Source organism: Mobula hypostoma, chromosome 2 (genome assembly GCF_963921235.1).
Source record: "Mobula hypostoma chromosome 2, sMobHyp1.1, whole genome shotgun sequence".
Lineage (NCBI taxonomy): Eukaryota > Metazoa > Chordata > Chondrichthyes > Myliobatiformes > Myliobatidae > Mobula > Mobula hypostoma.
In genome coordinates, this window is record NC_086098.1 from 85,309,214 (window position 1) to 85,323,100 (window position 13,887).

The window sequence follows — 13,887 nt, forward strand, 5'->3', positions numbered from 1 at the left end:
AGCACAACACCATAATCCTGTACTGTCCTGCATTGTTCTTTGTTCATTTCGTAGGTAGATCCAGGAGGGAGGTGGAAATTGGTGATAAGGAAAAGGGGATAATAGGGACACCACTGAGGTCAGCAGAGGGGTCAACCTTCATGAAATCAGTAATAGACAGAATGCAACTCGCTTGATGCTTCAACCCCACCCTATGTCAATCCATTTACTTGCAAACTGCAATCCCCTCAATTTCCCTTTCCTCCTCCCCACCCTCCCCACGTTACTTATCCCTAGGTGTAGATTCACTGCTTGACTGTCTTCTTTATGCACATCTCAGGCTGGTGTTGGAGGGAGGCATGTGCTGAGGTCTGGGAGGAAGGCATAGTTCCTGGCTCCCCTCCCCAACACCACGAGAGTTTGCTCGCTGTCTCAGTGTCTTTGCTGTACACTAGGACAAGCAAATAATTCCCTGGAGACAGCAGCCTGCTCTGTGGGATAGGATGGGGGACCTTGGGAATCCTGGTGGTTGGTTGGGACATCCAGGATGTTGTGGGATGTCTCTGGTAGACCATATGTCGTACAGTAGGGGTAGAATTAGTCTGCTCCACCATTCCATCATAATGGTCTATTATCCTTGTCAACCCCATTCTCCTGTCTTCTCCCCATAACCTTAGACCTCCTTACTAATCAAGAACCTATCAATCTTTGCCTTAAATACACCAGGTGACTTGGCCTCTACAGCTGCCTGTGGCAGTGAACTTCCCAGATCCACCACTCCTCTGGCTAACGAAATTCCTCCTCATCTCTGTTCTAAAGGGACTCTCTTACTCTGAGGCTGTGCCTTCTGGTCCTCGACTCCCCCACTATTGGAAATGTCCTTTCCACGTCCACCGTATCTAGGCTTTTCAACATTCAGTAAGTTTCAGTGAGATTCCACCTTGATGTGGAAGCACAGGGATTTCCCCCAGCACTGTGACATTCTCAATGTTAGAATAACTGTAGTTGATACTGGTGTCTCAGTAGTGTTCTCATCTTTCTCTTCCAGGTTATGGACACACGGTTCCGCTCTCAGATGGCGGCAAGGCTTTCTGCATCATCTACTCGGTTATTGGGATCCCTTTCACCCTCCTCTTCCTCACCTCTGTGGTCCAGCGTGTCATGGCACTAGTAACCAGGCGCCCGATCCACTACATTCACACCCGCTGGGGCTACCCCAAGCAAAGTGTCGCCCTCGCTCACGCCTTCCTGTTGGGGCTGGTCCTCTTCCTGTGCTTCTTCCTCATCCCGGCCGCCATCTTCACCCAACTGGAGCAGGACTGGAGCTTCCTGGAATCCATCTACTTCTGCTTCATCTCGCTCAGCACCATCGGCCTGGGCGACTATGTGCCGGGAGAGGTTGGGCACCAGCGACTGCGCGAGCTGTACAAGCTGGGAATAACCGGTCAGTACGGGCAGAATGTGGGAGCGGAAATGATGTGGTGCATGGAAGTGGAAGGCCATGGGTTCAAGGCCCATGCTAGGACCTTGAGTGCATGATGGAGAGTCAGACACAGTGACACAATGTGCTGGCTTCTGCACGGTATTTAGAACATAGCACTTCGAACTTAGTAAAACTTACAACCATATAGTGCAGTACAGGCACTTTGCACAGGATGTTGTGCTGACCAACTCACTCCAAAACCAGTCTAACCCTTTCCCCCTACATAGCCCTCTTTCATCCACATGCCTATCTAGGAGTCTCTTAAATGGAACCACTAATAGTTTATACGGCTGCTTTTGGATTACAAGACTACTTTTGGTTTATTTTGAGTTGCACAAAAATCATCAAAAATGTTGTACAATCCTCGATAGTGGGACAAACAAGTGCATAGTCAGGAAAGCTCACGTGAAAATTAACTAACAAATGTGTAAGCTCACTTTCACACTGACAGGGAAGAGTTGTAAGTGCTCAACTTTAAACTTCCATTGTAACACTTTCGTACTTTGTCTTCATCAATGAGTTGGGCGAGCCTAGTAAAACTTTAAAAACAAACATAATGATTAAATTGAGTGATTGGCATTTTGAGATTGATAATGTCTCTCCGGAACACAAGCTGCCTAACAAATACAGATGACAGTTTAGAGCCATCCCTGATTTTTGCCACAATTTCATCCAATTACCCCCAGTTAAAGTTACCTCATAACTTCTGTTTTCTTCCAATCTCTTGGCATTGACAGCCTTCTGTTTGCACAATGTTAGGTTGGGGAGTAATGGTAAATGTTTAACACATTGGTATTATTGATGGCGAACCAGTGATGGTCATTGACTGACATTGTTAGATATTAGAACACAGTCTGATTGGAGGTTCCATTTTTCAGATGAAACATTAAATACAGACACGTTTTCTCCTCTTGAATGGTCATAAAAGTTTCTTCAACTTTTGGCCATTGCATTTTTCCCAACCACGCCTAAAAGAGATTTGAACTGGTCATTTGTTTTTTGTGGGGTCTTGTAGCTGCAGAAAGTTCCATCATAGGCACTCACCTCCCCAGCATCAAGGACGCCTTCAAAAGGTGATGCCACAGAAAAGGCAGCATTTGTCATTGGATCCCCATCACCCAGAACATGCACTCTTCTCATTACTGCCACCAAGGATGAGGTACAGGAGCCTGAAGACACATACTGAACATTTAGGTACAGCTTCTTCCCCTTCACCATCAGATGGACAATGAACACTTCCTCACTATATTTTTTCAATACTTTTTATTAATTAAAAATATATAAGTTAATTAAATAAGCAGCAGTATACATATATATTTGTAGCGAAGTGGTTAGCACAATGCTTTACAGTACCAGTGACCCAGGTTCATTACCCACTACTGTCTGTAAAGAGTTTATACGTTCTTCCTGTGACTGCGTGTGTTTTCCACCAGGTACTCTGGTTTCCTCCCATATTCTAAAGCCCCATCAACCTGTACCTGGACCATAGATCTTCCCATCCATGTACTTATCCAAGTTTCTCTTAAATGTTTCAATTGAACCAGCAGCCAGCACCTATGCTGGCAGATTGTTCTACACTCGCACCAACTTCTGAGTGAATAAGTTCCCTCCTCAGGGTTGAACTTTGAACTCAGCTTCCCCTTAAATGTTTCACCTTTCATCCTTAATCTATGACATATAGTTATAGTCTCATCCAACCATAGTGGGGAAAAAGCCTGCTTGCATTTACCCTATCTATACCTCTCATAATTTTGTATAAGATTCAATAGATCCATTTAATATCAAAGAACTGTATGCAATATACATCCTAAAATTCTTGTTCTTCACTAACATCCACAAAAACGGAAGCGTGCCCCAAAGAATGAGTGACAGTTAAAAATGCTAGAACCCCAAAAGCCCCTCCTACTGCCCCCTCCCACGCCCCACCCCCATTCTCCTAGGCTCCAGGGAATAAAGTACTAATCTATTCAAACTTTTCCTATAACTCAGGACCTGTCAATATCCTTGTAAATTTTCTTTGATTCTTTCAATCTTATTGATATATTTTCTGTAGGTAGGAGACCAGAACTACACACAATACTCTAAGTTAGACCTCATCAGCATCTTGTACAATTTCAACATAACATCCCAACCCTTGTTTCAGTGCTTTGATTTATGAAAGCCAATGTGCCAAAAGCTATTTTTGCGACTTTACCTGCTATACCTGTGACACCACTTTCAAGGAATTATGGATCCTGTATTTCCAGATCCCCCTGTTCTACCGCACTCCTCAGTGCCCTACCACTCGCTACCACTCGTATAATTCTACCCTGGTTTGTCCTCCCAAAGGTCATCACCTCACACTTGCTTGCATTAAATTCAATCTGCTCGTCCAGGTTCCTCTGCAAGTTTTGATCATATTCCTCGCTGTCCACTATGCCCCCAATTTGCACTACCTTCCTTTTTCTGTTAATTAACATTGAATCAATCCAAATGAATTTTCATTTCAGTTCCATGCAATTCTGATAAAATGTTAACTATTTCATTCCTCATTGATTGGTGTTGCCTGAACCCCACTGATATCTCCAGCATTCTCTGTGTTTACTTTAGTTCTCTATTTTTACGTCTTGATCTAAAGAGATTGGACAAAAATATTGAAGCAAAATGAACATTTAGCTTAGAACTAAGCAGAAAGGAGTGGGGGAGTCCAAGACTTGAGGGCACAGCCTCAGAATGGAGGAAGTCCATTTAGAACGGAGATGAGGAGGAATTTCTTTAGCCAGATTGTGATGAGTCTGTAGAATTCATTGTCTTGTCATTGAATATATTTAAAACTAACATTGATAGGTTCTTGATGAGCTAGGGTGTCAAAGGTTATGGGGAGAAGGCAGGAGAATAAGGTTGAGAGGGTAATAATATTCAGCCATGATGAAATGGTGAAGCAGACTTGATGGGACAAATGGCCTAATTCTGCTCCATGGTCTTATGGAAAATATTGATATTTCCCAACCGAATGGAAAAATATGCAAGTTATAATATTTATAATTTGGCGGGAACTCGCACGTCAAGTGGCAATTTGGGAACAAATTTGAATCACTGATGGATGCTCGACAGCTGTGGGAGGGCACTTGAATGTTATCACCTCCTGCAAAGTGAAACCAAGTGACGTAGGTGACAGGGCTTCACCCCCAGATGAGCTCAATGCCTTCTATCCTCACCTTGACCTTCACAAACTCCCACAGCCCTTGACTACCCTGTAATTTCCGTCTCTGAGGCCAATGTGAGAGCATCCTTTAGGGAGGTGAACCCATGGAAAGTATCTGACTCGGATGGGGCACCTGGCCAGGTACTGTGGACCTGTGCTGATCAACTGGCTGCAGTGTTCACCGATATCTTTAACCTCTCATTTCAGCAGTATGAGGTCTAGACTGACATCTACGTCATTTATTATTATATTGTAATTTGTCCTCCACTGTGCCTATTGTCTTGTTTATTATTTATTGTACTGCCACCTGCACTGTTTTGTGCACTTTATGTAGTCCTGTGTAGGTCTGTAGTCTAGTGTAGTTTTTGTGTTGTCTTACATAGTCTAGTGTAGCCTTGCGCTGTCTCACGTAGTCTAGTGTAGTTTTGTGTTGTTTCATGTAGCACCAGGGTCCTGGAGGAACGTTGTTTTGTTTTTACTGTGTACTGTACCTGCAGCTTATGGTCGAAATGACAATAAAAAGCAACGACTTGACTTGAAAGCAGGCTTCAATTATACTGGTGCCTAAGAAGAACTGGTAACCTGTCTCAATGGCTATCATCCAGTAGCACTTACATCCACTGTGATGAAGTGCTTGGAGAGGCCGGTAGTGAAATGTATCAACTCCTGCCTGAGAAGTGACTTACTCCAATTTGCCTACCATCACAACAGGTCCACAGCAGATGCCATCGTATTGGCTCTTCACTCAACCTTGGAACATCTGGACAGCAAAGGTGCATACATCAGAATGCTCTTTGTTGACTACTGCTTGGCATTCAATGCCATCAACCGCTCAAAAATAATAAATAAGCTTCAAGATATTGACCTCCGTACCACCTTGTACAATTGGATCCTCGATTTCCTCACTTGGAGACCCCGGTCAGTGGGGATTAGCAACAACATCTCCTCCACAATCTCCATCAGCACCGGTGCACCACAACATTGTGTGCTTAGCCCCCTGATCTGCTCGCTTTATACCTATAACTGTGAGAATAAGCACAGCTCCAATGCCATATTTAAGCTTGCTGACAACGTCACTGACGTTGGCCCAATCAAGGATGGTAAAGAATCAGCATATAGGAGGGAGAGCGGTTCCACAACAACCTCTCATTCAATGTCAGCAAGACCAAGGGGCTGATTATTGACTTAAGGAGAGGGAAACCGGAAGTCCATGACCAGTCGTCATCAGGGGATCAAAGGTGGAGAGGGTCAGTAATATCAAATTCCTCGGTGTTATTTCAGAGGACCTGTCCTGGGCCCAGCACGTAAGTGGAGTAATGAAGAAAGCATAACAGCGCCTCTACTTCCTTAGAAGTTTACGAAGATTCAGCATGACATCTAAAACTTTGACAAACTCCTATAGATGAGTGATGGAGAGTATACTGACTGGTTGTATTATGGCCTATTATGGAAACACCAGTGCCCTTGAATGGCAAATCTTACAAAAAGTAGTGGATTTGGCCCAGTCCCTCCCCACCATTGAGCACATCCACATGGAGCACTGTCGCAGGAAAGCAGCTTCCATCATCAAGGGCCCCAGCACCCAGGCCATGCTCTCTTCTGCTGCCATCAGGAAGAAGGTACAGGAGCCTCAGGACTCACACCACCAGGTTCAGGAACAGTTATTACCCCTCAACTATCAGGCATTTGAACCAGTGAGGATAACTTCACTCAACTTCATTCACCCCATCACTGAACTCTTCCCACAACCCATGGACTCAATTTGAAAGACCTAAGGCTCCTGTACCTCCTTCCCGATGGTAACAGCGAGAAGAGAGCATGGGCTGGGTGGTGGGGGTCCTTGATGATTGATGTTGCTTTCTTGTGGCAGCACTCCTCGTAGATGTGCCTCATCTTCTTGTGGTCATATGCTTAATATTAAGACAACTTTGTGGATAATATTTTTATACAATATTTTCAGAGCTGCCAAAGATATATACTGTAAATTCTGGAATACATGTCCTGAGCTAAGTTGCAATCAGAATTGCAGTGATCTCAGGGAATGAAGGATACAGTATCTAGGTACTTTTGTACCTTGTTATCTAGATGGTATTCGCAGCATTTAGAAGCCATCCAGATGAGAGGGCTGAAGCAATGGAAGAGCCAGAACATTTGGAGTATTGTGTTTAGTTCTGGTCACCTTATTATAGGAAGAATGTGGAAGCTTTAGAGGAGATTTTCCAGGATGCTGACTGGATTAGAGAACATGTCGTCTGAGGATATGTTGACTGAGCTGGGGCTTTTCTCTTTGGAGTGAAGGAAGATGAGCGGTGACTTGATAGAGGTGTACAAGATGATATGAAGCATAGATGGTGGATAGCCAGAGACCTTTTCCCAGGATGGAAATGGCCAATAACAGGGGGTATATTTTTAAGGTGATTGGAGGAAGGTATGGGAGGATGTCAGAGGTAGATTTTTTACACAGAAAGTGGTGGATGTAGAATGCATTGCCAGAGGTGGTGGTAGAGGCAGATCCATCAGGGACATTTAAGAAACTCTTAGATAGGCGCATAAATGATAGAAAAATGGAGGGTTACATGGCAGGGAAGGGTTAGATTGATCTTGAAGTATGTTAAAAGGTTGGTACGATGTTGTGGGCCGAAGGGGCTGTACTGTGCTGTTCTGTTCCCTACACTGTGGGAAGATTAAAAGCTGAAGTTAGCGTAGGGTTGCTGTAACTTGGTGGTCAGCACGGACTCGGTGGGCCGAAGGGTCTGTCCAGTGCTTTATCTTCTTCTGCCTCAGCCAAAGAGTGTTGAAAGTGATTAAACACAGCAGGGGGAAAGGAGTAGAAGAATACGTTGCCATGGTGAGGTGACATGGGAGAGATGAGGAGGCTTGTGCAGAACACTAGCGCTGGTGTTGGCCAGTCAGTCGGAGTGTCCTGACTCCCAGCTGCAAGTTCTGTAGAAAACCCCAAGCCTGATGGGAGGACCAGTCTGCCCAGTGACCTGAAGGTCATTAAGGTTGAACTTAAGCAGATTGCTTTCCATCACACCTGATCTGAACCGCATGTCGCTTCTACGGGCTGGGGGAGACCATGTACCACAGGTACATGGAGTGTGCGAGGCTGCAGCCCCTTTTCACATATTTGCCAGAGCTGCTTCTCGCCTTCTGGTTACACTTTAGCCCCACCCTATTTACATACGGTCATCCAGTAAGGAGGGGGACATGGAGGGATGAGGATGTCCTTGTCAACTTGCTCCTGGGGCTGGGGAAAACAGCTACCTGTGGGTCCTGGAAATGGGTGGAGGAGGGATCTGCCCGGGCAGACTGCCTGGCAATGTTTTGGGAGTATGTCTCTGCCCGGGTAAATATTGAGAGGGAACAGGCGCTGTCCATGGCAATCACAGAGATGCTCCGGGACCGTTGGGCTCTGCGGGAGATTGGTGCCATCATTGACAGAGATGGAAACATTTTTAGTTTAATATTGTTTGTCTAGTAGTTGTGTAGTAATTGTGTCAGTCACTGGTTTGTATACATTGCAGCACTGAATTTGTAATGAAGATATTTTGTAAACAAAACTCTGAAACCCCGTGAGACTCTGAGGGAACAAGCAGTAACACATCACAACCCACTGCCACAAGAGGGCAGGAGGCCAGCTCAATACTGGGAGCAAAGGCTCCTGAACCAGCGTGGAGAACTTCAATCACCACTCTGAACTGCTTCTACTACCTACACACTCAATTTCAAGACCTATTTACAACTCATGGTCTCAGTATCACTAATTTATTTGCACTTCTGCTGTTTGTTGGTCTTTAGGTATAGACTTTTATAAATTCTATTTTTCTTGTAAATTCCTGCAGGAAAATGACTCTCAAGGTAACATATACGTACTTTGTTAAAAAACTTGACCAAGTATGTAAACTTGCGGTTAGAGGTCACAGATACAAGATAAGAGGGAAGAGGCCTGAGAGGTAACTTCTTTATACAGAGTGTAATGTCGTGAGTACCTGGAGTGAGCTGCCGGACGACGTGGTTGGGGTGTGTACAGTTACAACATTTAAGAGGCGTTTGGATAGATACATGGAGGGTAGGGCCAAATACGGGCATCTGGGTCTATTAGGGATGCTGTGGTCAGCATTGACCAGTTGGACCGAAGTGCCCAGTTTCTGTGCTGTATGACTGTGATTTTAAGCTGGGGAGGGACAGTAGTGAAGCATCTAGTGTAATGATTTACAGCCCTAGCTGTCGGAGTTCAATTCGCACTGCTGTCTGTAAGAACTTTTCATGCCCTCCCCGTGACCATGAGGATTTCCTCCGGGTGCTCTGGTTTCCTCCCACATTCCAAAAATAGTGACGCACGTTAGGGTTAGTAAGTTGTTGGCATGCTATGTTGGCGACACATGGGGTCTGCCCCCAGCACATACTCAAACTGTGTTGGTTGCTGATGCAAATGTCACATTTCACTGTATGCTACATGTGATGAATAAAGCTAATCTTTCTTTATCTAAAATGAATAATTCAGTGCCTTTTGTATCTAATTGTACCTAAAATAAATAACGTGTCCTCTCATTCTCTCTAGTCTACCTCATGATTGGTCTCACTGCAGTGCTTGTTGTCCTGGAGACCTTCTGTGAACTTCACAAGCTCAAAGAGCTCAAGAGGATCTTCTACCTGAAGAAAGACAAGGCGGAGGATGAGATTAAGATTCTGGAGCAGGATCAGCTCTCGTTCCCTTCAGTCATGGACTCCGTGCCCATCAACAGAGAGCAGCAGAAACTCAGCGAGTCTTTGGTCCCCAGCCCAGTGCCCTACCAGTTTACAGAGGACTCCACCAATCGGTGACCGTCTCCCCAGCTGGGCGCCACCTCCCCTCCCACCCCCGAAGGCAGGATTGGCCAATCCTTGCCTCGTGTCGTGGGGCAAATCTGCATGTAATTAGCATAGGTTCTCAAGCAATCTGCTAGCCCTAAATTAAAAACCATATCATTATACAGAAATTAGAATATGACAAAAAATGTGTAACTAGCAAGGAGAAAGAACTGTACATTCAGGTTATCGAGGACACCGTGTTCAGACATAATTCAGATTCAGATTTATTTATAACATGTACATCGAAACATTGAGTGAAATGTGTTGTTTACATTAACAACCAACACACCCGAGGGTGTGCTGGGGGGAGTTCACAAGCATCACTACACATTGCAGCAGCAACATAGCATGCCCGCCATGTTCAGCGGAACAACACCAACAACAGAACAGCAAAGCAAGCCCCTTTCCCACCGTCCCACCCCTCCACTTTCTCACCCCAGGACGTGCAACAACACCAACAACAGAACAACAAAGCAAGCCCCTTTCCCACCGTCCCACCCGCCCCACCCTTCCACTTTCTCACTCCAGGACGGGCAACAACAGAACAGCAAAGCAAGCCCCTTTCCCACCGTCCCACCCCTCCACTTTCTCACCCCAGGACGTGCAACAACACCAACAACAGAACAACAAAGCAAGTCCCTTTCCCACCGTCCCACCCTTCCACTTTCTCACCCCAGGACGGGCAACAACACCAACAACAGAACAGCAAAGCAAGCCCCTTTCCCACCGTCCCACCCGTCCACTTTCTCACCCCAGGACAGGCCACCACTCCTTAAACAGGTCTCGCAGACCACTGGACACACCGGCCCAGGGCTTCGGCCATCTTGACGCAAAGATTAATCTGAAGTGACCCTCCCCTCTCCCGTAAAATATTTCGAAAGATCCCATTACAGCATCTCCCCCTGGACTTCTGATCCAGTATAAGGTCAGATAAAAACCAGCCTCTGAGGAGGCTCTCCCTCAGCTAAAGAGGGGCAGTGTTGACTGGTTTGTGCAAATAATCATAATGAGAGTATTAATTGATATTTTTAGGGGTGGTGGGATGCTCTGTGTTAGTGGTCTCCACACCACTCCGAGACCAGAGTAGCATGGGCCTAATAGTACAGGCCTCGCATCCCCCAAAAAGCAGGAGAAAGCCCCTGAGCCCACCTGACCTGTTCCACCTACTGCTGAATCAAGGCTTACCTGTGTTCTGGTCTGTAATGGTGACCTGTCCTGATCCTACAACTAAGCCTAGATTCACTTGTCTTTAGGTGAGAAGCTCTCTTTGGGCTAGGCACTTTTCCCTTGTGCAACACGCACGCAAAATGCTGAAGGAACTCAGCAGGTCAGGCAGCATCTGCGGAGGAGAATAAACAGTCGATGTTTCAGGCCAAGACCCTTCATTGGGACTCGAAAGGAAGGGGGCAAAAGCCAGAGTGAGAAGTTGGCATGAAGGGAAAGAATACAAGCTGTCTGGGGGAAGGCGGGGGATGAAACAAGAAGCTGGGAGGTGATGGATGGAAGGGGCACTGGACTGGAAAAGGAGGAATCTAATGGAGGACAGTGGACTATGGAAGAAGGGAAGGAGGGGTACACTTAAAATGTGGAGGAGCTCAGCAGGTCAGGCAGCACCTATGGAGGAGAATAAACAGTTGGTGCTTTGAGCCGAGATCTTTCATCTCCATAATGCTGCCTGATAAGTGTACAATTATCAGTAATAGCACTGGACCATAAGACATAGGAGCAGAATTAGGTCGATCGGTCATCCCTCTCAAAACTCATTCTCCCACCTTCTCCTTTTAACCTCTGACATTGTAGTAATCAATAATCTATCAATCTCCACTTTAAATATACCCAATGACTTGGTCTCCGCAGCCGTCTGTGACAATAATTTCCATAGATTCATCACCCTCTGGCTAAAGAAATTCCTCCTTATCTCTGTTCTAAAGGCACATATTTATTTTCTGAGGCTCTGCTCTCTGGTTGTAAACTTCCCCAGTACAGGAAACATGCTCTCCACTCTGTCCAGGCCTTTCAATATTCAGTAGGTTTTAATGAGATCACAACCCCCCATTCTTCTAAACTCCAGCAAGTACGGGCCCAGAGCCGTCAGGAACACTTTATACATGAACCCCTTCAATCTCGGGAACCACACATCCTTGGGCTGTGGGAGGAAACTGGAGCACCTGGAGGAAACCATGTGGTCATGGGTTGGACATACAAGCTCCTTACAGACAGAGGCAAGAATCATGCCCTAATGGGTGATCGCCGGTGCTGTGAAGTGTTGTGCTGACTGCACTCTGTCTGGCTGGACCACATCTGGAGTGTTGTTCTCACTTCTGCTAGCTCCGTTATAGGAAGGATCTGGAGGCACTGGGCAGGTTCAGCAGGGTGCTGCCTGCATCAAAGAGCAGGTTCTCTAAGGACAGACTGGAGTGGAGGAGACTGAGGGGAGATCTGATCGAGGTTTATAAGGTTATGAGAGGCACAGATAGAGCAGACAGTCAGAATCCTTTTCCCAGGGTCTAATACCAAGAAGCATGTGTTTAAGGTGAGAAGGGCTAAGTTTAGAGGAGAAGTACATAACAAAATGTTTTTACACAGTTGTGGGTGCCTGGATTCTGCTGTCAGGGGTGGTGCTGGAGGCAAATCTAATCTAGGTATTTAGAGGCTTTTAGGCACATGAATGTGCAGATAGTTGTATAGGCTGAAAGGATTAGTTTGGTCAGCACAAGATCGTCGGCTGAAGGGCCTGATGCTGTGTGTTGTACTGTTCTAACAGAAATTGTCAATGTAACTGGGAATCAAGGATCCAGGGTTGTGCTGGGATTTAGCCTTTGAATGGGAATTTAGCACTCTAAGATATAGAAACAGACCATTCAGCCCATCGTCCCTGCTGTAAATCAAACTCTCATTTTTTTGCATTAGTTCTATGCTAACCTATTTGATTTCCTCCATATGTACCACTACTGCCCCCAGATTTCCACCAGTCACCCACACATTAGGGAAAATTAACCTGCATGTTACGGAAGATTAACCCCCTCCACATTTTTGGGATGCTGGAGGAAGCCCAGACAGTCACAGGGAGAACACACAAACTGCACACAGATGACACCCGAGGCCAGGATCAAACCAGGTCTCTGGAGCAGTGAGACAGAGGCTCTACCTGCTGTAACTGGGTAATTTGGGGAATATTTTCAGGGGAGAGATGTAGGAGTGGGACAGTAGCGTTGCGGCTCCCTTTGAGCCAGTACAGTGCCAGTGACCCGGGTTCAATTCCCGCTGTTGTCTGTAAGGAGTTTGTGCGTCCTGCCCGTGACCGCGTGGGTTTCCAGATGACATACGGATTAATGGTGAATTGGTCACGTGGGTTAATTGGGCAGTGCGGGCTCGGTGGGCTGTAAGGGCCTGTTACTGTACTGTATCTCTAAATCAAAAATAAATCTAATCGCTAAGGACTGACTGAGCTTTTCTGCCGACATAATAGTTTGATTTTATCTGTTCTGATGTGAAGGAATAATGTTTGTCTCCTTAATTTAAAAGTTTCAAAGTACATTTATTATCAAAGAATGTGTAAGTTGTACAATCCTGAGATTTGTTTGCTTACAGATAGCCGCAAAGCAAGAGACCTGAAAGAACCCAATTTAAAAAAAAATGTCTGACACCCGGTGCCCAGAGAAAGAGGGAAAAAAAACAGAAATCACACAAAACAAACTGAACTACCTCTGTCAACATACATCAAAGTTGCTGGTGAACGCAGCAGGCCAAGCAGCATCTATAGGAAGAGGCGCAGTCAACGTTTCAGGCCGAGACCCTTCGTCAGGACTAACAATACAGAGCAAGTTGTTCATTCCCGATCAAGCAGTTCTTAATGCTGAGCTGTGCAAGGCAAAACTCGATTCCTGTGGATGTTTTTTTTACAAAATACCTTTATTACAAATTCACTGCTACAATATATACAAACCAGTGACTAACACAACTACTAGACAAATGACATTAAACTGAAATGTTTCCATCTCTGTCAATGTTGGCACTAATCTCCCACAGAGCCCAACAGTCCCAGAACACCTCTGTGATCGCTGTGGACAGCGCAAGTTTCCTCTCAATGGTTACCCAGGCACAGACAACACTCCCTAAACATTGCCGGGCGGGTCCCTGCGCCACCCGTTTCCAGGACCCACAGATAGCTGTTTTCCCCAGCCCCAGGAGCAAGTTGACAAGGACAACCTTATCCCTCCATGGCCCCCTCTGTAGTGGATGATCGTATGGGGCAAAAATGTAACCAGGAGGTGAGAAGGAGCCCTCGCAGTTATGTGAAAAGGGGCTGCAGCCTCACACACTCCATGTACATGTGATACACGCATGGGTTTGTTGCCACATAGTGGGATTCTGTAGCCCTGGCACT

General features: G+C 45.8%; 1 protein-coding gene across 1 annotated transcript in view; it reads left to right on the forward strand.

Annotated features, from left to right (window-relative positions):
* Window positions 1–10,141, forward strand: part of LOC134341791 (potassium channel subfamily K member 1-like) — a 34,863-nt gene extending 24,722 nt beyond the window's left edge. Inside the window, exons 2-3 of the mRNA XM_063039718.1 lie at window positions 1,028–1,423; window positions 9,211–10,141. Of these exons, the coding sequence (XP_062895788.1) occupies window positions 1,028–1,423; window positions 9,211–9,473 (659 nt within the window). The 3' untranslated portion in view covers window positions 9,474–10,141. The remainder of the gene's footprint in view (window positions 1–1,027; window positions 1,424–9,210) is intronic.
* Window positions 10,142–13,887: the final 3,746 nt, after the last annotated feature.